At 48.1% G+C, this 26,831-nt stretch overlaps 1 protein-coding gene across 1 annotated transcript in view; it reads left to right on the forward strand.

Annotated features, from left to right (window-relative positions):
* The window catches only part of LOC142254680 (uncharacterized), a 59,751-nt gene that overhangs the window by 29,466 nt on the left and 3,454 nt on the right, over positions 1 to 26,831 (forward strand). The window contains exons 3-5 of the mRNA XM_075325875.1: positions 9,461 to 9,612; positions 18,014 to 18,182; positions 26,426 to 26,561. Of these exons, the coding sequence (XP_075181990.1) occupies positions 9,461 to 9,612; positions 18,014 to 18,182; positions 26,426 to 26,561 (457 nt within the window). The remainder of the gene's footprint in view (positions 1 to 9,460; positions 9,613 to 18,013; positions 18,183 to 26,425; positions 26,562 to 26,831) is intronic.

Raw genomic sequence — 26,831 nt, forward strand, 5'->3', positions numbered from 1 at the left:
ACACTTTCTACTAAGATTTTTGGTGATGGCTGGCTGAGCATGTATTACTCTGTTATGGAAGATAGCTAGCCCTCCCAGTCTATCCCTTTTGGATTTCCAAAGTCAACGATTTTATGCACATGGAGGACTTAACGTCTTTATACAGCAGATATGAGACTTTTTATACCACCTGGTTCTACTGGATGGAATTTCAGCGCTCTAGTGAATATGGTAGCCTGCTGCTCTCTGACACTTTGAACTGACTGCCTTTCTGGGTCTTGTCTGAATGGTCATCTAGTTTTGATATATTGGTAATCTGCTTCTCTCCTTCCTTCGATTACTTTCTCCTTAACCCTTTCTTCTTGCTTAGCCCCTTTTTGTCTTTCTCTGCTTCTTGTTTCCTTTTTTATACACAAAAAAGAAAAAATTCTCACAAAATTTAATTTCTCACTGTGGAATTACAGTTATATTGCAGTTTTTTTGTTTTTTTATGGAGGACTTTGAGCTCTTCCATGTGTGTCTTTTATATGATTTTACTGTAATGTACTGATCCACTTTGCATTTGTCAAATATGTTATGCTAACTATATCCTGGGTATGTAATTGTTTCCCTTATAAATTAAGAATTTCTTAAAAGGAAATGTTTTGTCCCGCAACGTCTCCCTTCAGCCCTGGAGAGATATGAGAAATGACCAGATAACTTACCTCTGTGGTAGCCACCTTGGCTGGTATATAGAAGAAAATGTACCATAAGGGTAGACACTGTATATACAGTTGGTAACATTTTATTACACTATTCTAATGTATATAGTCCTGACAGTCTCCCATGGAGAGGATGTCAACACAGGATGAAGGCTAGGGCATGTGGAAAGTAAAGCCCCCGTTACACATAGTGATGTCGTTAGCGAGATCACTGAAACGTCACAAGTTTTGTCACGCAATAGCTATATCGCTACGTGTGACACATAGCAGCGACCCCCCCCCCCGCAATATCGCCGATCGTACCTGAACGTCCTGGTTCATTTTTTGATTGTTGGTGTCCCGCTGGGCAGCATGCATTGCTGTGTTTGACACCATAACAATGACAAGCAACCTCTTTGGTGACTCAGAACTCAGCATTCTATTGAGGTCTGAGTCGTCAGAATAGCTGCTGTGTGACAGGTTCCCAACGACCGCCGAGGTCGTTATACGGATTGCCGTATCGTTGCTGCGTCGCTAATTAGATCTGCCTGTTTGACAGCTCACTAGTGACCATGTGGCAATAAAACAGCGATCCTGACCAGGTCGTATCGTTGTTGGGATCACTGGAACGTTGCTACGTGTAAAGGGACCCTAAGGGAGGCTGAGGTGTCCATAAGAATTTATTGAGGGGGATTCAGACACAAGCATGAATGCCTAAACAGTTACAAAGACAACATATGCCCGATTTGACTTAGATTTCAACATGCATTTCTGCAGTCATATTCACATGCAATAGTACTATTTTTCCAGTGTCTTTGTGTCGCGGGCGGAGGAGGGGACGCTGCGCTCACCACGCTCGGGTCTGGCGCTGCTGCTGCTCGGTGGCTCGAGCGGTGGGTCGGATCCAGGGACTCGAGCGGCGCTCCTCGCCAGTGAGTGAAAGGGGATGATCTCTGGGTTTGGGAAGTCAGTCCGTGACGCCACCCACGGTTCGTGGTGATAATAGGACACCACCGCTGCTCTGGACGGGGATCCCGGCAGCGATGACAGGGAGCAGCTGAAGTGTTTCTCTCCCCTCCGTGAGTAGGGGGGTTTGGTGGTCCCGGAGCCCGGTGATGGTGACTGGAGGGTGGATGGCAGGAGTTGGGGAGGTGCAGGGTCGCGGGGGCGGTAGCGCAGTGCCAGGCGGCACGGTGGTACTCACTCAGGCAGTAACGTACACGGAGTCTCTAGTAAAACAAACGGCTGGATGGATGGGTCCCACAGACGGCTGCGGTGGTCACTCCCGGTAGGTTGGCGGTGACTGTCTCTCCCTGCACCTTTGATGTGTTTTCGGCCCCCGATGGCTTCCCACCAGTGACGCGCTCCCCAGTGGTATAGTTGCCAGAGGAGCCCCTTTTGCCCGCAGGCGCTGGCCCTGGGAACTCTAGCTGTGGTGGTAGCTGTATTTCCCTTCACGGTTGAGCGGTTGCCTTTGGTCGGGTCTTTGCTGCTGGGAAACCCCGGAGGTTCCCGTCGCTGACGGATTTGACCGGTTTAACGGCGACTCCAAGCCTGGTCGGGGTCCGTAGGCCCAGCCGAATGGTGCTGGCCTCTCTTCGCTCCCCGGTCCGGTACCAGCGGGCCACCGCCCGTCCCTGGTCCTTGCGGTTGTGCGGCAATCAGCCTCTCCTGCAGACGGTCACCACCGTCTGCCAACCTTGCTGTCAGGTGCCCGGGCCATGTACCCGTACACGGTCAGTCTGCTCCTCTACTACCACTCCTTCACTACTACTGTCCCTCACTCTTCTCTCCTTTTCCCGCCTCCAGGACTGTGAACTCCTCGGCGGGTGGAGCCAACCACCTGGCTCCGCCCCACATGGTGTGGACATCAGCCCCTGGAGGGAGGCAACAAGGATTTGTGTGTGACTTTGATGTTCCTAACCGGGGTGTGGGGTGTGGTGTTGCTGTACCTGTGACGTCCTGGCTTGTCCAGGGCGCCACATTTGCAGCAATAAACAGCATGTACTTATGTCCTGCAGACTTCAGACTTAAAATTGGAGGTTTGAATGGCAATGGCTCCTCAGCCCAATCCGCAATGTCAAGGTCCCTTCTTGCCACACCCTAGACAGGTGGACATGTTTCCCAAACACCAGAGACAAATGCCAGGCTGCTGTCTGTTCTCACTGAACCATTAATGTTGTAATACCAGGATTTATGGTTTAAGAGAGCACAGCTTCACTTCATCTCTCCCAAAATGTTCCCAAAAAGAGGAGATACCTCCCAGACCAATGGGAGACAAATCTCAAGGGTGTCCCAAATCTCCCAGAATATAAGTACTGGCAGAAAAGAAAAAGCTGTGGAGAAATAGCGCAAATAGGGTCTTATCCGGTATACTAAAATGGCGAGTGCAAGTGTGTACACTCACCTGGTGGGGTTGTAAAAGTCACAACTCCTGTAACCACATTGTAGAAGGCAAATAGGAGCAGCCCCGAAGGTAACCAGTATAGAAAAAAAGTAAGAAGAATTGGGTTTTTTTGCCGAACTGTCACCAGGAATCCGATTTTGATTAAATATTCTCTTTGTTCATGCACAGATCAGGTCAACACGTTTAGAGATCGCAGTCTCCTTCATCAGGACATCAGAGAAAATGTCCTGATGAAGGAGACTGCGATCTCTGAAATGTGTTGACCTGAACTGTGCATGAATAAAGAGAATATTTAATCAACATCGGATTCCTGGTGACAGCGCGGCAAAAGAACCCGATTCTTCTTACTTCAGAATCTAAGTATTACAAGAGGTTTATTTTGTGTTGGAGAGGCAGGGACGAAGGCCAGGAAGAGTAGAAAATGGTCATGGAGGGAGGAAGGTCTCGCAGGAGGGCGTAACTATTGACAAAAATGTATAACGTAGCATCAAACTTTGAGCTATTGACCGCATACCAGAGGTAAATTTAGAAAGTATATACAGTGTGTCCACCCATATCCTGTCCACCGTCATTAACTTGAGAACATCGACAGCTATAGGCATAGAAGTGGTGTCTAGGTATAGTAAAGTAGCCATGCACTACGCAATGAAACCACCTATAGTGCCACCTGGTGGAAAACAACGGAGTTAGCATTTTTATATCAAACGGAACGAGATAGGGAAAAAAAGTGAATTACAAAGTTGTAAGGAATCATCAATTAAATACAAATCGACACCTTGCATACAGAAATGCTATGATTAGAACGTGTAAAACTCACAAGGCTGCGGACGTGAAGCGATACCTCATGGAGACATTCCTACAAGTGATTGGGTATGGTGGCTGCGTGGAGTTGCCTCCACGCTCACCTGACCTGACCCAATTGGACTTCTTTCTGTGAGGTCACATCAAACAGCAGGTGTATGCGAACCCTCCACCAACATTGCAGGACCTACGACGACGTATTATAGATGCTTGTGCAAATGTGTCATCTACCATATTGCACAACGTGCAGCAAGATACAGTATGCTGTCCAGAGTCCAGATGTGCATTGCAGCTGACGGTGGCCACTTTGAGCATCAAAGTTAAATGAGCGCCATATGCGTGACCAGCATTCAATGTTTTGGGGGGGTCATGGGTTTCATATCACAAAAGTAGCAGTTATCACTATGATTTTTGGGTTCTTTCCAAATCATTGGAACAGAAAATGACATAGCCACTTTCCTCATATTCAATCAGTCAAGAAGACCATTTGAACAACTTGAGCATATCACATCAGGAGCCCAACATACATTGAAAATGCAGAAATAACAATAAAAATACTTCTCTCAGAAACTTTGTGATAGAGCAAAACTAAACATTTTTAGAATCAGCACATCAAACTCCATAAAACAGACATTACCTTTGCTGATATTTTTTTTTGTGTTGACTAGGGTAATCCAAAAAATACGGAAAGTCTTTTATAAACTGTAGCACTGCATTCACCGTGTGTATTATCATCTGCACTGTGATATCCAATATGTCGGATGTATATCGTGCAACTTACAAAAGCACATTACTGAGCATATACAGTGTGTCCACCCATATCCTGTCCACCGCCATTAACTTGAGAATGGCGGCAGCTATAGGAATAGAAGTGGTGTCTAGGTATAGTAAAGTAGCCATGCGCTACGCAATGAAACCACCTATAGCGCCACCTGGTGGGAAACAACGAAGTTAGCATTTTTATCTTGAAAACGGAACAAGATAGAGAAAAAAAGTGAACTCAAAAATTGTAGGGCATCATCAATTCAATACAAATCGACACCTTGCATACAGAAATGCTATGATATGGAAATCATGACACCCCCCCCTCCAACATTGAATGCTGGTCATGCATATGGCGCTCATTTAACTTTGATGCTCAAACTGGCCACCGTCAGCTGCAATGCACATCTGGACTCTGGACAGCATACTGTATCTTGCTACACATTGTGCAATATGGTAGGTGACATGTTTGCACAAGCATCTGTGATACTTCGTCATAGGTCCTGCAATGTTGGTGGAGGGGTCGCATACACCTGCTGTTTGATGTGACCTCACAGAAAGAAGTCCAATGGGGTCAGGTCAGGTGAGCGTGGAGGCTACTCCACGCAGCCACCATACCCAATGACTTGTAGGAAGGTCTCCATGAGGTATCGCTTCACGTCCGCAGCCTTGTGAGTTTTACACGTTCTAATCATAGCATTTCTGTATGCAAGGTGTTGATTCGTATTGAATTGATGATGCCCTACAATTTTTTAATTCACTTTTTTTCTCTGCCTCGTTCCGTTTTAGAGATAAAAATGCTAACTCCGTTGTTTTCCACCAGGTGGTGCTATTTGAGGTTTCATTGCGTAGCGCGTGGCTACGTTACTATACCTAGACACCACTTCTATGCCTATAGCTGCCGCCGTTCTCAAGTTAATGGCGGTGGACAGGATATGGGTGAACACACTGTATATTTTCTTTTTCTAAAAGTGCTATAAAGTGAATAATGAAAACTAGATACTTAGCAGTTATAACTTAATTTACATGGTGTCTGTCTCAGAATTGGACATTTCGCTAACAATAAAGGGGTACTTTACATGCTGCGACATCGCTAGCAATTGCTATTGCAATATATATATATATAGCAATAGCACCCGCCCCCGTCGTTGTAACGATATGTGGTGATCGCTGCCGTAGCGAACATTATCGCTTCGGCAGCGTCACACGCACATACCTTGTCAGCGACGTCGCTGTGACTGCCGAACAATCCCTCCCTCAAGGGGGAGGTGCGTTCAGCGTCATAGCGACGTCACTGCAGCGTCACTAAGCGGCCGGCCAATAGAAGTGGAGGGGCGGAGATGAGGAAGACGTAACATCCCGCCCACCTTCCTTCCGCATTGCCGGTGGACGCAGGTATGGAGATGTTTGTCGCTCCCGCGGTGTCACACACAGCGATGTGTGCTGCCGCAGGAACAACGAACAACATCATACCGGTGGCAGCATTGATATTAAGGAAATGAACGACGTGTCAATGATCACCATTTTGGAACGATTTTGCGATTGTTGATCGTCGCTCATTAGTGTTACACGCTGCGATGTCGCTACCGGCGCCGGATGTGCGCCACTAACGAAGTGATCCCGACGATATTTCGGTAGCGATATCGCAGCGTGTAAAGTACCCCTAAGGGTGGTTTACACTGGCTCAGCACACCTATCACAACTAGTATTTTTCATAAAGTTCATCCTCTAACCAAAGAAAACCCAGGTAGTCTGATTCTAAATCAACATATCGCATAGTGGTAAAATAGATGTAACTTCTAGAAAGTGGTTTATAAAAACTCAATTGTCCCTTCTGGGATTGACTTAAATACATATTTCACCAGGTCCATACAGTTAGGTCCAGAAATATTTGGACAGTTACACAAGTTTTGTTATTTTAGCTGTTTACAAATACATGTTCAGAAATACAATTATATATATAATATGGGCTAAAAGTGCACACTCCCAGCTGCAATATGAGAGTTTTCACATCCAAATCGGCGAAAGGGTTTAGGAATCATAGCTCTGTAATGCATAGCCTCCTCTTTTTCAAGGGACCAAAAGTAATTGGACAAGGGACTCTAAGGGCTGCAATTAACTCTGAAGGCGTCTCCCTCGTTAACCTGTAATCATTGAAGTAGTTAAAAGGTCTGGGGTTGATTACAGGTGTGTGGTTTTGCATTTGGAAGCTGTTGCTGTGACCAGACAACATGCGGTCTAAGGAACTCTCAATTGAGGTGAAGCAGAACATCCTGAGGCTGAAAAAAAAGAAAAAAATCCATCAGAGAGATAGCAGACATGCTTGGAGTAGCAAAATCAACAGTCGGGTACATTCTGAGAAAAAAGGAATTGACTGGTGAGCTTGGGAACTCAAAAAAGCCTGGGCGTCCACGGATGACAACAGTGGTGGATGATCGCCGCATACTTTCTTTGGTGAAGAAGAACCCGTTCATAACATCAACAGAAGTCCAGAACACTCTCAGTGAAGGAGGTGTATCTGTCTCTAAGTCAACAGTAAAGAGAAGACTCCATGAAAGTAAATACAAAGGGTTCACATCTAGATGCAAACCATTCATCAATTCCAAAAATAGACAGGCCAGAGTTAAATTTGCTGAAAAACACCTCATGAAGCCAGCTCAGTTCTGGAAAAGTATTCTATGGACAGATGAGACCAAGATCAACCTGTACCAGAATGATGGGAAGAAAAAAGTTTGGAGAAGAAAGGGAACGGCACATGATCCAAGGCACACCACATCCTCTGTAAAACATGGTGGAGGCAACGTGATGGCATGGGCATGCATGGCTTTCAATGGCACTGGGTCACTTGTGTTTATTGATGACATAACAGCAGACAAGAGTAGCCGGATGAATTCTGAAGTGTACCGGGATATACTTTCAGCCCAGATTCAGCCAAATGCCGCAAAGTTGATCGGACGGCGCTTCATAGTACAGATGGACAATGACCCCAAGCATACAGCCAAAGCTACCCAGGAGTTCATGAGTGCAAAAAAGTGGAACATTCTGCAATGGCCAAGTCAATCACCAGATCTTAACCCAATTGAGCTTGCATTTCACTTGCTCAAATCCAGACTTAAGACGGAAAGACCCACAAACAAGCAAGACCTGAAGGCTGCGGCTGTAAAGGCCTGGCAAAGCATTAAGAAGGAGGAAACCCAGCGTTTGGTGATGTCCGTGGGTTCCAGACTTAAGGCAGTGATTGCCTCCAAAGGATTCGCAACAAAATATTGAAAATAAAAATATTTTGTTTGGGTTTGGTTTCTTTGTCCAATTACTTTTGACCTCCTAAAATGTGGAGTGTTTGTAAAGAAATGTGTATAATTCCTACAATTTCTATCACATATTTTTGTTCAAACCTTCAAATTAAACGTTACAATCTGCACTTGAATTCTGTTGTAGAGGTTTCATTTCAAATCCAATGTGGTGGCATGCAGAGCCCAACTCGCGAAAATTGTGTCACTGTCCAAATATTTCTGGACCTAACTGTACTTCAGCAGCCCCATCTAAGGCAACCTACAATATATCTTGAGGATGCAGAAGTGATAATTAAAGTGGTGAAAAGACAATATCCAAGAAACAGTGGCAAGCAGGGCTTATTGTTCTGTATGAGTACCCTGATATACACTTATGTATGTATTTTGCTGCTTCATATTATTATTATTAATAATAATAAATTTTATTTATATAGCACCAACATATTGTAGCCCGTTACAATTAGGCAGGGACAGGTATGAGCAATAAAAACAAGCTGCATGATCTGGTCTTCAGCCAGGATCTGTCAAGTGTAATTACTGTGTGCATGGAGGTTGTGGAGATGAATAGGAGGGAACAGATTATGATTAACATTTAAGGCTGCTTTACACACAACAAAATCACTAGCGATCTCATTAGCGATGTGACACGCCCAGATCATTGTTACGATTTGCAGAGATCACTCATAGGTCGTTTTGTAGCGGTCACACGTACACATCTCACAAACGATGCTACATCGTTGAGCGATATATTGTTTGACCAAGGCGGTCGTGTGGATGTTGTTTATCGTTGGCAGGGTGTCAAACGTAGCAATATGTCTGCTGCGTTCCAAACGACGAACAATATTTTGAAACTGAACGACGTGTCAACGATCAACGATTTTCACCCTTTTTGCGATTGTTCAGAGTCGCACGTAGGTGTCACACGCAACGGCGTCGCTAACGATGACAGAAGTGCGTCACGAAAATAGTGACCCCGACGACATATCGTCAGATAAATCGTAGCATGTAAAGCGGCCATTAGAAGGTGCGAACAGTGGAGACTTAGGTTAGAGTTGAGGTGATAGGTCTCTCTAAAGAGTTGTCTTTTTAGAGCAGGCTTAAGTACATGGAGACTAGATATTAGTATGATCCATATGATATTAGTATAATCATTTGGGGTAGTGCGTTCCAGAACACTGGCACAGCACGAGAGAAGTCATAGAGACAGAGGTGTGAGGTTTGGATTATGGACGATGTGAGTCTAACATCAGTTACAGAACGGAGATTGCGGGTAGGGTGATAGACAGGGATGAGGAAGGAGATGTATGGCAGTGCAGAAGAGTGAAGAGCTTTGTGGGTGAGAGAGAGAGGTTTGTATTGTATCCTGTATTGGGTGGACGACTACTGTAATGACTGGCACAAGGTAAAGGCATCGGTGAAGTGGGTGGACAAAAATTTAGACAACTCAAGACTAAATTGCATGTATTTTGCATTTTACTGGTACTGAGTACTGCATTGCCAGGATTTTTAATCCTCTTATACATCCCTTGATATTTTAGTGGGCTCTGCAGAAAGAAATGATATTGGGCATGCTGGTGTTCTGGAGCATTACCATCAGCTAATTGTGAAGCATCTCTCTCTTACCTCTCCTGTGTACAGAAGACTCAAAGAAAATGGAATCCTGACAACTGAGCAGATAGGACTGCTGGAGGTAAATTATGATTTTATACTTAGTTTTTTGTAGAGTAAAGGCCATGTCACACTAAGCAACATCGCTATCAAAATTGCTGCTGAGGCACGACTTGCTAGCGATGTTGCTGTGTGTGACATCCAGCAACAACCTGGCCCCTGCTGTGAGGTCGTTGGTTGTTGCTGAATGTCCTGGACCATTTTTTAGTTGTTGCTCTCCCGCTGTGAAGCACACATCACTGTGTGTGACAGCGACAGAGCAACAACTGAATGTGCAGTGTGCAGGGAGCCGGCTTCTGCGGATGCTGGTAACCAATGTAAATATCGGGTAACCAAGAAGCCCTTTCCTTGGTTACCTGATATTTACCTTCTTTACCAGCGTCCGCTGCTCTCACGCTGCCAGTGCCGGCTCCCTGCTCACATAGCCAGACTACACATCGGGTAATTAACCCGATGTGTGCTCTGGCTAGGAGTGCAGGGAGCCAGCGCTAAGCGGTGTTCGCTGGTAACCAAGGTAAATATCGGGTTGGTTACCCGATATTTACCTTAGTTACCAAGCGCAGCACCGCTTTGCTGCTGGCTGGGGGCTGGTCACTGGTTGCTGGTGAGATCTGCCTGTGTGACAGCTCCCCAGCAACCCGTGTAGCGACGCTCCAGCGATCCCTGCCAGGTCAGGTTGCTGGTGGGATCGCTGGAGCGTCGCTTAGTGTGACGGTACCTTAAGATACAAAGCCACATTGGCCTGGCACTATAATTCTGAATTTAACAATATATATGTGAGACTTTCTTCTTTAGGAACATTAACTCCTTTGCGACACGGCCAATTTTAGTTTTGGCGGGGGGGTTTTCTCCCTTCTTCCCAGAGCCATAACTTTTTTATTTTTTGTCCACAAAACATATGATGGCTTTTTTTTTTTGTAGGACAAGATTAATTGAACTTTTATATATTTTTTTTTACTTTACTGTTTTTTTATAGTCGCCTTAGGGGACTATAACCTGCGATCATCTGATCGCTTGTGCTATATACAGCAATGCCATGACATTGCTGTATATAGCAAAAATCACAGTCTCTTTTGAAGCCCACAGGCAGGGTTTCAAAGGAGCACTGCTATGACAAGCACAGAGGTCTTAAACAGACCCCCTGCTGTTATAGCAACCCATTGGCAACTCGCGATCATGTCACAGGTATGCCGATGGGAGCTTCAAATGTTATGCCTCTATGCTTGTGCGTGTTAAATGGTGCTGTCAGAGTTTGACAGCAGGATTTAACAGGTTAACTATCGCGGGTGGAACTCCGCTCCACCCACCATTATTAGAGGCAAGTCCTGACTGTAATACACAACCATTACCTGCCGAGTATGGAGTGGGCTCACCCCCTGAGTACGCCCCATAGACCCACTTCCAACTTTCGCTGTACATGTAGGGGTTGACAACATTTTTTTTTTGTAGACTTCAGTAGAGTTTCTCATGATTAGTGGAAGTATATATACATTGAATGGTCACTTTATTAGAGATATCCATCTAGTAAGAGGCTGGAGCTGTTTTGGTCTTCAGAACTTCAGGATTGTGGCATATATTCCACTAAGTGCTGAAATTGTTCTTTTAACGGCCATCAGCTCGCTCTCAACCTATAGGAAGTTGACTTGATGGATGAACGCTTTGTAGGAAGATTGATCTTGTGCAAGCCTAGATGGGTCTTCTTCGCCGTTAACTTAATAATATCAAGCCATCAAGTTGCTAGTCTTCCTCTTCACCTTCTTACTTCGATTTTTCCAACCATGATAAAAAAAACAATAGAAGGAACAAGGCGAAGAGGAAGACCAGCAACCCAATGGCTTGATACTATTAATGGCGTAGAAGACCCTCGTGGACCTATCTAGACTGCACAAGGTTGATCTTCCTACAGAGCGTTCATCCATCAAGTCCCCAGTGATCGAGATCGAGCGGATTTCTGTTGAAAGAAAGATATGTAGAACAATACTCTGTTCTCCTATCCTGTCACATTACCCTTGTTTTCTAATATAATATATATATATATATATATATATATATATATATATATATATATATATATATATTGTGAGGTAGCAGCGTTGTTTGGGCAAAAACGTGAGGCAGTGAGGCAGCAGCGTGTTCACACCAACAGTCTATTTATTGTTGCAGCATAAATAGATCCAATTTCCCACAGTCAAAGTCTCTTCCGGATCACAGCCGGTGCATATAGACAAATTCTTTGCATCAAAAAGTCTTGTTACCTTAGGACCCCGATAACCGCAGGGATCTGTGTAAGGTTCTCCTAGGCTCACACTCTTGGCCTGTGTTCACTCCACACAGAGCCAGCCCAGCTCACACAGCATGTGTTAGCTTCACCAAGCCTGGCTCTCAACTGAGACACACCCTGCTGTGCTCTGCATGATTTAAACGAAAATGCCGGACATGAGGATTGCTACAAAACCTGGACTGGGAGGAGGGATCTGTCTCCCTGTTACCCTTTGTGCTATACTCCCAGTAATAGCTATAGCAAACTCAGAGGGTTTCCAGACACATTCTGGGGGACACATAGCGGTCTTCAAATATTACCCCTGTCACTGCCTCACATATCCCCCCCCTCAGTTCAAACGGGCGGGGTTGAACTTTTGCCAACATACAGGGACCTCTGGACAGGGCATCCGCATTGCCCTGCAACCTACCAGCCCAGTGTTCCACAGAAAAGTGAAAGTTCTGCAAGGAGAGAAACCACCTGGTGACTCTAGCATTTCTCTCCTTAGCATTCCTCATCCAGACCAAAGGGGAGTGGTCCGTCACCAGGCGAAAGTGTCGCCCCAGCAGGTAGTAGCGTAGGGATTCCAGAGCCCATTTTATGGCCAGGCACTCCTTCTCCACTATGCTATAGTTCTTCTCTGCCGGGGTGAGTTTTCTACTCAAATAGGTGACCGGGTGCTCTTCTCCAAATACCTCCTGGGACAGAACTGCACCCAGACCCACCTCAGAGGCATCTGCCTGTACTATAAACTCCTTTTGAAAGTCAGGGTTGGCAAGGACAGGCTGACCACATAGGACTACCTTTAGCGCCTGAAAGGCTTCCTCTGCTTGTGTAGACCAGTGGACCATGACCGACTTCTTCCCTTTTAAGAGATCGGTCAAAGGCGCCGACCTTCCAGCAAAATTGGGTATGAATCGTCGGTAATACCCCATTATACCCAGAAAGGCTCTTACCTGTTTTGTGGTAAGGGGACGAGGCCAGTTTTGAATGGCTTCGATTTTGTTTACTTGTGGCTTGATAACCCCTTGGCCTATCACATACCCCAAGTAACGGGCTTCTTTGAGACCCATAGCACATTTGCTTGGATTCGCCGTCAGACCAGCAGTTCTGAGCGAATCCACTACCGCTTGTACCTGAGATAAGTGGATGCTCCAGTCACTGCTATAGATGATGATGTCATCCAAATATGCAGAGGCATATGGTTGATGGGGTTCTAACACTATGTCCATTAATCTCTGAAACGTGGCCGGAGCCCCATGTAAACCAAATGGCAAGACGACATAGTGATAGGGCCCCCCTGGCGTGACAAAAGCGGTCTTTTCTTTTGCCGCCTCTGTCAGCGGCACCTGCCAGTAACCTTTAGTGAGATCGAGAGTCGTGAAGTACTGGGCCCGTCCCAGTCTCTCTATCAGCTCGTCGACCCTGGGCATGGGATACATATCAAATTTCGAAACCTCATTTAACTTTCGGAAGTCATTACAGAATCTTAAAGAACCGTCTGGTTTCGGGATCAGCACAATGGGACTGGCCCATTCGCTCGTGGATTTTTCAATAACCCCTAGTTGGAGCATCTTTTTTAACTCCTCCACAATGGCTTGCCTATGAGCCTTTGGTACCCGGTATGGCCTCAGGCGTACCCTTACTTGAGGCTCGGTTGTTCGGCCTGGTAGGCTTGAGAACACATCCGTATTCCGCTGCACTAACCTCCGAGACTCCCGTCTCTGCTGTTTTGAGAGAGAATCCCCTATCCTCACTCCTAATTCATCATCAGGGGACTCCTCCTTTGTTGTTGTCAAAGCACCTGAAAAGGTTAGGTCCAACGTTACGTCAGCCACCATACATTCCCTGTCTTTCCACGCCTTCAGCAGGTTTACATGGTAGATTTGCTCTGGTTTTCTTCTACCTGGCTGATACACCTTATAGTTTACTTCCCCCACTTTCTCCCGGATCTCATAGGGACCTTGCCATTTGGCTAAGAACTTACTTTCTGCAGTAGGTATTAGGACTAAGACACGATTTAAAAGACCTGATGGAGGCCTTTCTATTATATTGAGTACTTTGGGCTGCCTGAGCATCCAGCAAATGCTCTTTAACAATGGGCATTATTGCCGTGATACGATCCTGCATACCCATAACGTATTCCACTGTGCTTTTGTGAGGGGTGGGCTCCTGTTCCCAAGTTTCCTTAACTATATCCAGCAGTCCCCGCGGATGTCTGCCATACAGCAACTCAAATGGCGAGAACCCGGTGGAAGATTGTGGGACCTCGCGGATAGCGAACATTAAATAGGGCAATAACATGTCCCAATCTTTCCCCTCTTTGGAGACCACCTTCTTCAACATAGCCTTCAGAGTTTTATTAAAACGTTCCACTAGACCATCAGTCTGGGGATGGTACACTGACGTGCGTAGCTGCTTGATCTGGAGGAGTTTGCACAGTTCCTTTGTAATTTTAGACATAAAGGGAGTGCCCTGATCGGTCAGGATTTCTTTGGGTAACCCCACGCGACAGAACATAGCAATCAACTCCCGAGCAATAAGCCTCGCCGAGGTGTGACGTAGTGGAATGGCCTCCGGATAACGTGTCGCGTAATCCATCACTACCAGGATGTGCTGGTGACCACGGGCTGATTTTACAATGGGTCCGATCAGATCCATAGCAATCCGCTCAAAAGGCACCTCTATAATGGGTAAAGGCATCAGAGGACTACGGAAACGGTGCGTTGGTGCGGTCAACTGACAAACTGGGCAGGACTCACAGAACCTCTTGATTTCTGTGCCGACCCCTGGCCAGTAAAACCGCTGAAACATGCGTTCCCGCGTTTTCTCTTCACCTAGGTGCCCACTCATTAGGTGGTTATGAGCCAATTCCAAGGTCTGACGGCGGTACGGCTGAGGGACCACCAACTGTTCCACTATTTCCCCCCGGATTGTATCAACCCGATAGAGCAACTCTCGCTTTAGAGCCATGTAGGGAGTTTCCAGCCTGGCACCAGGCCGCTGGGGTACCCCATCAATTACCTGTACATTTCCACGTCCAGGAGCCAATGTGGGGTCCCGGAGCTGTGCGGTTCCGAAATTATCTGGAGACACGTTCAACTCCGGGATTGCCTCGGGTGGCTCAACCTCTCCTGCCATTACCTCTAGGGGGAACCTGGCAGGGTTACACTCTGTCCCTATACTGGTGACCCCTACGGCAGGTATCCCTGAGTCGGGATCGTCCGGCTCAGGGCCTGGTTCAATCATACACCTTGGAGGGCTAGGTCGCCTCCCACATAATGTCCAGAACAGGGGCAAGTCTCTTCCCAAAATAACAGCATATGGAAGTCTTTTCATCACCCCCACTTCATGTTGAACCTCTCCACACGAGGTAGCAATGGTGACCCTTTCCATAGGGTATTCACGTAGGTCTCCATGAATACAAAGTACCCCTACTTTATGTCCCGTAGGGTTTTTCCCGGAGACCAAGGAGGCATGTACAAGAGTCACTACACTTCCTGAGTCCAACAAAGCCTCTGCTGTATAGCCATTAACACGTACTTTGCAGAGATGGGGCTCCTCCCCCATAGTAACAGTGCTTGCGGTACAAACAGTATGGGCATACATTGACACCCGGCGAGCGTAACGGCAGTCCATGGGTTCTGATTTGAGTGGGCACTGTGCCATCACATGCCCGAGCTGATGGCACCGCCAGCACATAACAGCAGAGGTGTCCCTGTTTCGGGTGTCTGACTTTGGGGAACCGGGACTCCGGCTAACCTTAGTCTGGGGTTTACTCTCTGCCAGGGCTGAAGACGGGACAGCACATGAGGGGGGACGGGAGTCTTTTACCAACTGTGAAGGGGGCGTATCCCTACGGAGTGCCCGCCGTGAAGCAGAGTCCCGGACCAACTCCTGGGTAGCTGTGTAGCGTTCCACCAAATTCACTAGCTGGTCTAGGGTACCGGGGTCCCCCTGTCCCACCCACCGTTGAATGGGGGCTGGCAAAGTCAGCACAAACCGTTCAATCACCACCCGCTCAATCATCTGTCCGGGGTTCAAGGTCTCCGGCTGCAGCCATTTTTTTACAAGGTCCAGTAAGACATGGGCCTGTGAGCGTGCAGGTTTTCCCTCCTCAAAGGACCACTGGTTCACTCGTTGGGCCCGGAGATAAGTGTTAACCCCCATTCATGCAAGGATCTCACCTTTCAGTATGCCATAGTCCTTGGCATCCTCCGTGCTGAGATCCAGGTACGCTTTTTGGGGTTCACCTACCAAGAACGGGGCCACGACATCAGTCCAACGATCGGTAGACAATTTCTCTTGCTCAGCGGTCCTCTCAAACACGGAGAGAAAGGCTTCTGGGTCGTCCTCTGCACTCATCTTCGTAAGTGCCGCCCTTACTCTGTCCTGGGCCGCAGGAAGGACTGGATGACCTGGAGTTACCGCTGGGAGCGCTTCTCGCAGAGCAGAAAGCTGTTTAGTCAACAAGCTGTTTGTCTCCTGTTGCTGAGCTAACACCCGCTGGTGCTGAGCATTAGCCTGTTGCTGTTGTGCACTGGTTTGTGCAAAAACCTGCTGTAGTTGAGCAGTAGACTGGGCCAGCTGCTTTACAAGATCCTCCATAGTGGCTGCTGAGGTAAACTGTAACTTTGCAGGCTTGATCATAAGCATGTGAAAACTGGGTTGTTGCCCCTAGCAACCAGGCTGCAACGCCTGCAGGCTTCGTGGACCCGCCGATCCACCGCAAACAGTCAGTAGAATTTTTTTTTTTTTTTCCGGGTAAGTACCTCTTAGGCCATTGCCCTTAGCAACCAGGCTGCCATGCCCGCATTCTCCACCATAATGTGAGGTAGCAGCGTTGTTTGGGCAAAAACGTGAGGCAGTGAGGCAGCAGCGTGTTCACACCAACAGTCTATTTATTGTTGCAGCATAAATAGATCCAATTTCCCACAGTCAAAGTCTCTTCCGGATCACAGCCGGTGCATATAGACAAATTCTTTGCATCAAAAAGTCTTGTTACCTTAGGACCCCGATAACCGCAGGGATCTGTGTAATGTTCTCCTAGGCTCACACTCTTGGCCTGTGTTCACTCCACACAGAGCCAGCCCAGCTCACACAGCATGTGTTAGCTTCACCAAGCCTGGCTCTCAACTGAGACACACCCTGCTGTGCTCTGCATGATTTAAACGAAAATGCCGGACATGAGGATTGCTACAAAACCTGGACTGGGAGGAGGGATCTGTCTCCCTGTTACCCTTTGTGCTATACTCCCAGTAATAGCTATAGCAAACTCAGAGGGTTTCCAGACACATTCTGGGGGACACATAGCGGTCTTCAAATATTACCCCTGTCACTGCCTCACAATATATATATATATATAATTCCTTGCTTTAAAAAATTAAAAATAATATGTTCTACATATACAGCTACTAATTGATGTGAAATGCTAGACCTGCAATCACCTCAGTACAAGACAAACCTGACATCTATGTAGAATTTTATATTACAGAAAACCTTTGAATGACTCATTCGAAGTCACTCATTGGTCTTAATTTTCCCATACTAATGTAGATTTACAGTACATGGTTCAGTTTCAATGTACAACTCGATTACTTCACTTTATGCTGCCCTCCGGGGTCATGTGTCTGATTTCCATAGCAAGAAACAACAATAGTTAAAGAGAATCTGTCACCAGGTTTTTGCCACCTAATATGAGCAGCATAACGTAGGGGCAGAGATCCTGATTCCAGCGATGTGTCACTTACTGGGCTGCTTAGTGTAGTTTTGATAAAATCACTGTTTAATAAGCAGTAGATTATCATTAGAGGACTACTTGGCGTGCTGCAGGTAGTCCAGCATATTCATAACTGCAGAGAAAACATTGATTTTATCAAAATTACATCAAACAGATAAGTAAGTGACACATCACTGGAATCAGGGTCTCTGTCTTTACATTATGCTCCTCTCAGATGGGGGAGAAAAATACCTGGTGACAGATTCACTTTAAAGAACACAGATCTGTAATAATTACATCTAGTGTAGGAAGGTTAAAGACAACAGATTACATCCCACAACTGGTATAAGAAGTCACATCACTACATAACCATTTATAGTTATTTTACAACTTTCAATCCAATCCAATACTTTACCTTACCTGTCTCTGTGTTACTAAATAAAGCTCGAGGAATCTTCAGATCGGAAAGTTGCCAGATTTCTTGATGTGCTGAAAAGCAAAGACCATCACATGTTCACAACCTTCTGTGCTGTACTTCATGAGACCGGTCACCATCACTTGGCACAAGTTTTACAGAAGGCCATAAATAACAAAACACCTATGTTACCTGAAGGTAAGAAAACTTTAATTGCCTCATCTTAAACTACTTTGAAAATTTCCTCTGATGCTGTCATCTGAGCTAGCGTTAGGGGTCTATGACCTGTTGCTATACATTCCGCCCAATAAAGGGGCTGCCAGGCCTGTCTCCCCTCTGCCAACCATCCTATCACCTATTACCTTTCTGAATTCACAGACAGTACAAAGAGCAGAAAGTAGCTTTTACCCAACAACTGTGATGATCCTTTGTGTTTGATGGGTAGCAACATAAGACACTTCCTTGCACCTATTGTCTGGTTAGAAGTCATTACAGATCTTGGGTTGGTGGAAAGAGGCAGCAAAAAGATAACATCCAGCAGGGTGCCGTCTAATCCAAGGCAAGTCCTGGTGGTGTTTAAAGGGCTTGTCTAGTTTAGAAACCCATTTCTTATATCCAGGGCAGCTGCCAGGGCATTACAACCATGACTGGTGTATGGGGCCCTGTGAAGAAGGAGGCCTGGCCGGGTATGGGGTAATTACTTAACTTTATTAAGCCCCAGACCGTCCGGGTCTCCCTCTTCAGCGTACCCAGTCACGGCCGCAGCAGAGGGGCCCGGCACTTTCGCCTCATCTACTATACATGGTGAAGGGGCAGAGCAGGCAAATTAGCCATGTGCTGGACTGGAGGCATGGACGGAAAAGGGGGCTTTACACGCTACGATATCGTTAATGTTTTGTCGTCGGGGTCAAGTTGTTAGTGACGCACATCCGGCGTCATTAACGATATCGCAGCGTGTGACACTGACCAGCGATCTTAAGCGACCTCAAAAATGGTGAAAATCGTTCACCATGGAGAGGTCGTCCCAAACTCAAAAATCGGTAAGGGTTGTTTTATCCAGGTGGTTCATCGCTCATGCGGCAGCACACATCGCTATGTGTTACACCGCAGGAGCGATGAACGTCTCCTTACCTGCCGCCGGCCACAATGAGGAAGGAAGGAGGTGGGCGGGATGTTACATCCTGCTCATCTCCGCCCCTCCGCTTTGATTGGCCAGCCGCTTAGTGACGTTGCGGTGACATCGCTGCGATGCCAAACGTCCCTCCCCCTTTAAGGAGAGATTGTTCGGCAGTCACAGCGCCGCCGCCGACCAGGTAAGTATGTGTGACGCTGCTGTAGCGATAATATTCGCTACGGCAGCGATCACAAACTATCGCATGCACGACGGGGGCGGGTACTTACACGCTCGCTATCGCTACAAATTGCTAGCGATATCGCTACCGTGTAAAGCCCCCCTTTAGGCAGGGAGTGGCGGGGGATATCTTTTAAGGGTTAATACAAGAATCCTTGTTCCTCATCTCTTGGTCGAGGTGTGAGAGTGTTTACAAAGAGCAAGTCTTGCTTCGGAGCACCCTGCCTGTCTTCTATCTTCTGCATCCGGCTTGTAATTGCATTATTTATGTAAGATCATTTTCAAACATTCTTTGCCCCTAAATCTCTTTGACATAAATACAAACAAATGGAAATTGATGGTTGCATGTTGCTTTTTGACCCACCATAGAAACCCCTAGGTTTTGGCATTCTAAAGACCGCTTTACACGCAACGACATCGCTAACGAGATGTCGTTTGGGTCACGGATTTCGTGACGCACATCCAGCCTCGTTAGCGACGTAATTGCGTGTGAAACATACGAGCGACCGCTAACGAGCAAAAATACTCACCACATCGTTGATCGTTGACACGCCGTTCCTTTCCCAAATATCGTTGCTGAATTTGGACGCAGGTTGTTTGTCGTTCCTGAGGCAGCACACATCGCTATGTGTGACACCCCAGGAACGACGAACAACACCATACCTGCGTTCTCCGGCAACGAGGTGGGCGTGTCTTTCATGCTGCTGCTCACTGCCCCTCCGTTTCTATTGGACGCCTGCCGTATGACATCGCTGTGATGCCGCACGAACCACCCCCTTAAAAAAAGAGGCTGTTCGCCATCCACAGCGACATCATTGGGTAGGTAAGTATGTGTGATGAGTACTAGTGAGTTTTTCCGCCACGGGCAGCGATTTGCCCGTGACGCAAAAACGACGGGGGCGGGTCTAAAGCCACCTTTAGAGATAAAAATTGTTTAAAAGATTTTGTTATAACATAAGGTCATACACATTAGATAAGTGTCGACAAAACCCCCGTCCAGTGGAATGGGCATCTCCTGACCATATCATCAATGGAAGATATCAAGGCAAAAAAGGATCAGGCATCTATGATTTCAACATGCCTGATCTTTTGCACCTGTAGAAGAAAAGCCACTACCAGAGGAGCAAGCAAATGCCTAATTCCCCCCTGACCATTAAATATACATACACACATCCCAAGAGTGCATAGAGGGGGACTGGAAGTATACAGTGCTGGCCAAAAGTATTGGCACCCCTGCAATTCTGTCAGATAATACTCAGTTTCTTCTTGAAAATGATTGCAATCACAAATTACTTGGTATTATTATCTTCATTTAATTTGTCTTCAATGAAAAACAAAAAAAAATTGTCATAAAGCCAAATTGGATATAATTCCACACCAAACATAAAAAAGGAGGTGGACAAAAGTATTGGCACTGTTTGAAAAATCATGTTATGCTTCTCTAATTTGTGTAATTAACAGCACCTGTAACTTACCTGTGGCACCTAACAGGTGTTGGCAATAACTAAATCACACTTGCAGCCAGTTGACATGGATTAAAGGTGACTCAACCTCTGTCCTGTGTCCTTGTGTGTACCACATTGAGCATGGAGAAAAGAAAGAAGACCAAAGAACTGCCTGAGGACTTGAGAATCCAAATTGTGAGGAAGCATGAGCAATCTCAAGGCTACAAGTCCATCTCCAAAGACCTGAAAGTTCCTGTGTCTACGGTGCACAAATTCATCAAGAAGTTTAAAGGAGGTTTAGCACTGTGGCTAACCTCCCTAGATGTGGACGGAAAAGAAAAATTGACGAGAGATTTCAACGCAAGATTTTGCGGATGGTGGATAAAGAACCTCAGCTAACATCCAAACAAGTTCAAGCTGCCCTGCAGTCCGAGGGTACAACAGTGTCAACCCGTACTATCCATCGGCGTCTGAATGAAAAGGGACTGTATGGTAGGATACCCAGGAAGACCCGACTTTTTACCCCGAGACATAAAAAAGCCAGGCTGGAGTTTGCCAAAACTTACCTGAGAAAGCCTAAAATGTTTTGGAAGAATGTTCTCTGGTAAGATGAGAAAAAAGTGGAACTTTTTGGGGAAAGCCATCAACATAGAGTTTACAGGGAAAAAAAAGAGGCATTCAAAGAAAAGAACACGGTCCCTACAGTCAAACATGGTGGAGGATCCCTCATGTTTTGGGGTTGCTTTGCTGCCTCTGGCACTGGACTGCTTGACCGTGTGCATGGCATTATGAAGTCTGAAGACTACCAACAAATTTTGCAGCATAATGTAGGGCCCAGTGTGAGAAAGCTGGGTCTCCCTCAGAGGTCATGGGTCTTCCAGCAGGACAACGACTCAAAACACACTTCAAAAAACACTAGAAAATGGTTTGATAGAAAGCACTGGAGACTACTAAAGTGGCCAGCAATGAGTCCAGACCTGAATCCCATAGAATACCTGTGGAGAGATCTCAAAATGGCAGTTTGGAGAAGGCACCCTTCAAATCTCAGGGACCTGGAGCAGTTTGCCAAAAAAGAATGGTCTAAAATTCCAGCAGAGCATTGTAAGAAACTCATTGATGGTTACCGGAAGCGGTTGTTTGCAGTTATTTTAGCTAAAGGTTGTGCAACCAAGTATTAAGGCCCTGTCACAAACAGAGATAAATCTGTGTCAGATCTGTGTCAGATCTGTGGTTGCAGTGAAATTGTGGACAATCAGTGCCAGGTTTGTGGCTGTGTACAAATGGAACAATATGTCCATGATTTCACTGCAACCACAGATCTGCCAAAGATTTATCTCTGTGTGTGACGGGGCCTTTAGGCTAAAGCCTGTTTTATACGTTACGATTAAGCATACGATATCGTATGCGATCGTAACTGCCTCCATCGTATGTGCGGCGGCACGTTCAATTTGTTGAACGTGTTGCACAAACGATTATTTACCGTCACACGTACTTACCCGTCCATACGACCTCGTTGTGGGCGGCGTACATCCACTTCCTGGAGTGGGAGGGACGTTCGGCGTCACAGCGACGTCATGCGGCAGCTGGCCAATAGAAGCGGAGGGGCGGAGATGAGCGGGACGTAAACATCCCGCCCACCTCCTTCCTTCCGCATAGCCGGCCGGGAGCCGCAGGATGCAGGTAAGATCTGTTCATCGTTCCTGGGGTGTCATACACTGCGATGTGTGCTACCCCGGGTACGATGAACAACCTGACGTTCAATTTTTAGGAATTGAATGACGTGCATGTGTCGCGGGCGGGGATCGGGATCGGGCGGGATCCCTAACTGATCTGCCTGGTTTTTCCCGCCTCCAGGGCTGTGAACTCCTCGGTGGGCGAAGCCAACCGCCTGGCCCACCCCCTGGTGTGGACATCAGCCCCTGGAGGAAGGCAACAAGGATTTTAGGTTAGCCTTGGTGTACCTACAGGGAATGTGGGGTGCATGTGATGTTGTGACCTGTGACCCCTGGCTTGCCCAGGGCGTCACATTCCCCCTTAGCAAAAAGCAGACCGTCCTCGGGCTGCCCGTCCAACACCGGTTTTATTTTCCTTTTGTTTTTTTTTTCTGTGAAAAGATAGAAAAACGGTAACATATTTACAAGTTATGACATCATCCCACATCGGGAGGCTCGGTACTTAAACGTTTCAAATGGTGTACGGTTACGGTTTCCGCTCTCTCCCACCCAAGCAACCTGGCCCTGATGCTGCCCCTAGAAAACAGGCAGAACCCCTTGACCTCAGTCCAGCACAAGTTACCCGAGCGGGATCTGTCCTTCCCCTCCAGAGGGTAGCCACCGGTTCCTGCGGTGGCTGGGCCCCAGCCGGCTCTACTGTGGGCCCTCCCTGCAACCTGCCTCTCCGGAGGCGGCAACTGCGGAAACGGTAACGGTAGCACAACTTATTTACATGCCACTTAACGTTTGTGGTTGTCCTGCAAGTTCACGGGCTTGTCCATGAGCAGTTCCTCATGCAAACACTTTTCAAACGGTCCCCACGGGGACAACGGTGCCGGCAACGGCCGGTTCTCTCAATCACGGTTGAATCAGGTGAACTTCACGGTTTTATTTTACTTATCATCACTTTAAACTTGTAAACAGGCTTTGGTCCCAATGGGGACGGTGCAACGGTACTCCGCTGCCATTACTCATACTCTTCGGCATCACCTGAGGGAGGGGGCGCAGCGCTCACACGGGACTCCTGGCTGCCCCTTAGCTTAGCGTCCAGCGCGAACCTCCCCCTCTCCCCACAGTGCCGGGTGTACTGCACAATGTCGCCCGGCATCAGGTTACGGCCGGGATGCTCCTCAGGCAGGTGGGCATTCACATCCCGCCGGACTATAAACACTTCGGCCTCCAGTCCCGGTTCATATATAAACCCATAGCCCCGGCGGACATCAAACCGCCTCACCTGCCCTTCGTACAGCGGGCCCCGGACACAGAACGTTGCCTGACGGAGGCTCTCTTTTTCTCTGATTGCTCGGGCCACCAGCTCCGCCTTCTTCTTCTCTCTCTCACCGATCTCCAGGCCCAGCGGTACCGGCTCCCTGTCCCAATACGGCGCTGCTGCGAGCTCCGGCGCACGGGTCGGGCCCCGCGGGACATTCTGGACGCTGCCCACTGTCAGGGATCTGGGCGGCGGGTCCCGCGGCGTCTTGGCCTTGGACCCCGCCTTGCAGCGGCAACCCGGCGCAACCTCAGAGACGAGATGTGGGGGCTGGGCACAGGGGCTTTCCGCAGCTGGGCCTCCGGCTCGGAACGGGTCATCAGCTCCGGCTCGGGGGACTTCTCAGGGGCTGCCTCCGGTGCAGACTTCGGGACCTTCCATGGCAGCACCTCCGACTTGCTACGGGCTCCGGCTACAGGTCGGCCCGCCGGGGCGGGCATGCTGGGTATCGCTACCGGTTGCGGTGGCAGCGGGCCTAGTGGCGGGGTCACAGCTTCCGAGACGGGTGGCGAGGGAGGCAACAGAGCGAGAGGGCTTGGACCGGGTCCCGCAGCTGCGATGACCGGCCCTTCAAGGGCATCGGGGCGTGGGTCACTCACCCTCCCTTCCTCAGCTTCCTCCTCGCGTCTCCGCACGGTCGCGATCACGTCCGCCATGTCGGCCTCCCACTCCTCCATGAGGAGCTGCATCTTGACCTGCAGCCTCTGGTAGAGCTGCACGGTCCGGATCTTCACCCACGCCGCGGTTCCAGGCGCGGGGGCCACGGTGCTGCGGGACGGCATGAACATGTTGCTGGCGGCCTCTCCCAGGAACAAGATGTCTGCAGAGTCCTGGCGTCCCTGCCTTTATAGCTGCGTTCACATGCAGCCAGCCGCCATCGCGTCCCCCTTAGCCTCTTTCCGGCCCCTCCTCTATCGGGGCGGGGTTTTGGCCTTCGCGCCTCTGCTACTCGAGAAGACGCTCGAGCGGGAACTCTTCGCGCCAAAGATGGCGGCTTCTGAAATTTTTCGGCCGGACACCTCCGGCGGCAACAAGGCGCACCTCTACCAGATGGCAGAGCGGTAAGATCCTGTTCGTGACGCCAAGTTGTCGCGGGTGGGGAGGAGGGTGTCAGCACTGCGCTCACCCCACTGCTCGGGTCCGGCTGCTGCTGCTCTGTGGTGGCTCGAGCGGTGGGCCGGATCCCGGGGGTCTCGAGCGGCGCTCCTCGCCCGTGAGTGAAAGGGGGTTTGGGTGTGGGGATTGTTTGTTGTCCGTGACGCCACCCACGGTTGTGGTGATTGAGTGTACACCACCGCTGCTCTGGCTGGGGATCCCGGGAGTGATGGTGTGGAGCAGCCAGTTGTTGTGTTGCCCCTCCGTGGGTAGGGGTTGGCGATCCCAAAGCCCAGTGATGGGGTTGGATGGTGGACAGGCGGGTATGGGGCCTGTGGAGGTGCAGGGGCGCAGGGACGGCGCTGTGCCGCACGGCACGGAGGTACTCACTCAGCCAGTAAACACGACACAGTTCTCGGTAAACAAACGGCTGGTTGGACGGGTCCCTCGGATGGTTCACGGTGCTGCGGTTCCCTGCAGTTAGCGGTGACGGTCTCTTCCCTGCACCTATGTAAAGTCCTTTTTGGTAGCGATGGGTTCCCACCGGTTACCCACTCCTCGGCTTCAAGCTGGGCCGAAGGAGCTCTACTCTTGCCCGCAGGCGCTGGCCCTGGGAAACTGGTGCCCTGGCGGTGGCGGTGTCTCCCCTTCACGGTCGGACTGTTGCCTTCAATCGGGACTTGATTGTTGGGAGACAGACGTCCCCTTCACTGACAGATTTGGCAAATTATGGCGACTCCTAGCCTTGCCGGGGTCCGAAAGGCCCCTGCCCTGGTGCTGACTGTTTTTCGTATACTGCTCCAGACCGCCGGGTCACCACCCGTCCGCGGTCCTTCCAGCAACCTCCAAACAGTCCCCCTGCAGACTATCACCGCTGTCTGCTGACCTTGCTGTCACAGTCCGGGGCACACACCCGGACTCACTTCAGGCTTTCTTATCTGTTTCTTTTCTGTCACCACTCTTACTGTCCTCCTTTACCACTTCATTGTTTACTCCTTCACTTCCCTAACTGATCTGCCTGGTTTTTCCCGCCTCCAGGGCTGTGAACTCCTCAGTGGGCGGAGCCAACCGCCTGGCCCACCCCCTGGTGTGGACATCAGCCCCTGGAGGAAGGCAACAAGGATTTTAGGTTAGCCTTGGTGTACCTACAGGGAATGTGGGGTGCATGTGATGTTGTGACCTGTGACCCCTGGCTTGCCCAGGGCATCACACATGTTTAACCGTTCAATCGCACGTAGCGTGTAAAGCGGGCTTTAGGGTGCCAATACTTTTGTCTGGTCCATTTTTGGAGTTGTGTGAAATGATCAATGATTTGATTTTTGTTTCATTCTCTTTTGTGTTTTTTCATTGCCAGCAAAATAAATGAAGATAATAATACCAAAGAATTTGTGATTGCAATCATTTTCAAGACGAAACTGAGTATTATCTGACAGAATTGCAGGGGTGCCAATACTTTTGGCCAGCACTGTAGCTATTGGAGGAGTAACAATTATTTGTATAGTTATAGTGGCTGAAAGGCGTCTGTACTGTATGGTAATAAACTTTTCTCTTTCACTTTTTCTCCTAAGTTTCAACTATTTCACAACATAAACACGTCTTAAGTGAAGCCATTATGCTACATAAGGAATATGACAAGAAACTCAGAGATGAAAATATTCAGCTCAGGAGGAAAATTCAAAGGATGCAAAGCAACTACATGACCAAGTGCGTGACCAAACTATACATCAATAATGTCACTGTAACACTGCAATATAGGGCTCCAAATCTCAGCCGAGTGTGCAGTCAATAAATGTTGTAACTGAATCTTGTATATCAAATGTAACCTACTTCTATTACATCTCTTTAAGGCTATGTGCGCACTAGGCCGTTTTACCCGCGGATTTACCCGCGGATTTGCTGCAGAAATTTCTTGAGAAATGTCTGCAATCTTTGTGCAGACATTTCCCAGCAAATCCTATGAGAAAAAAAAATAGC

The sequence above is a fragment of the Anomaloglossus baeobatrachus genome, chromosome 1 (assembly GCF_048569485.1).
Source record: "Anomaloglossus baeobatrachus isolate aAnoBae1 chromosome 1, aAnoBae1.hap1, whole genome shotgun sequence".
Taxonomy (NCBI): domain Eukaryota; kingdom Metazoa; phylum Chordata; class Amphibia; order Anura; family Aromobatidae; genus Anomaloglossus; species Anomaloglossus baeobatrachus.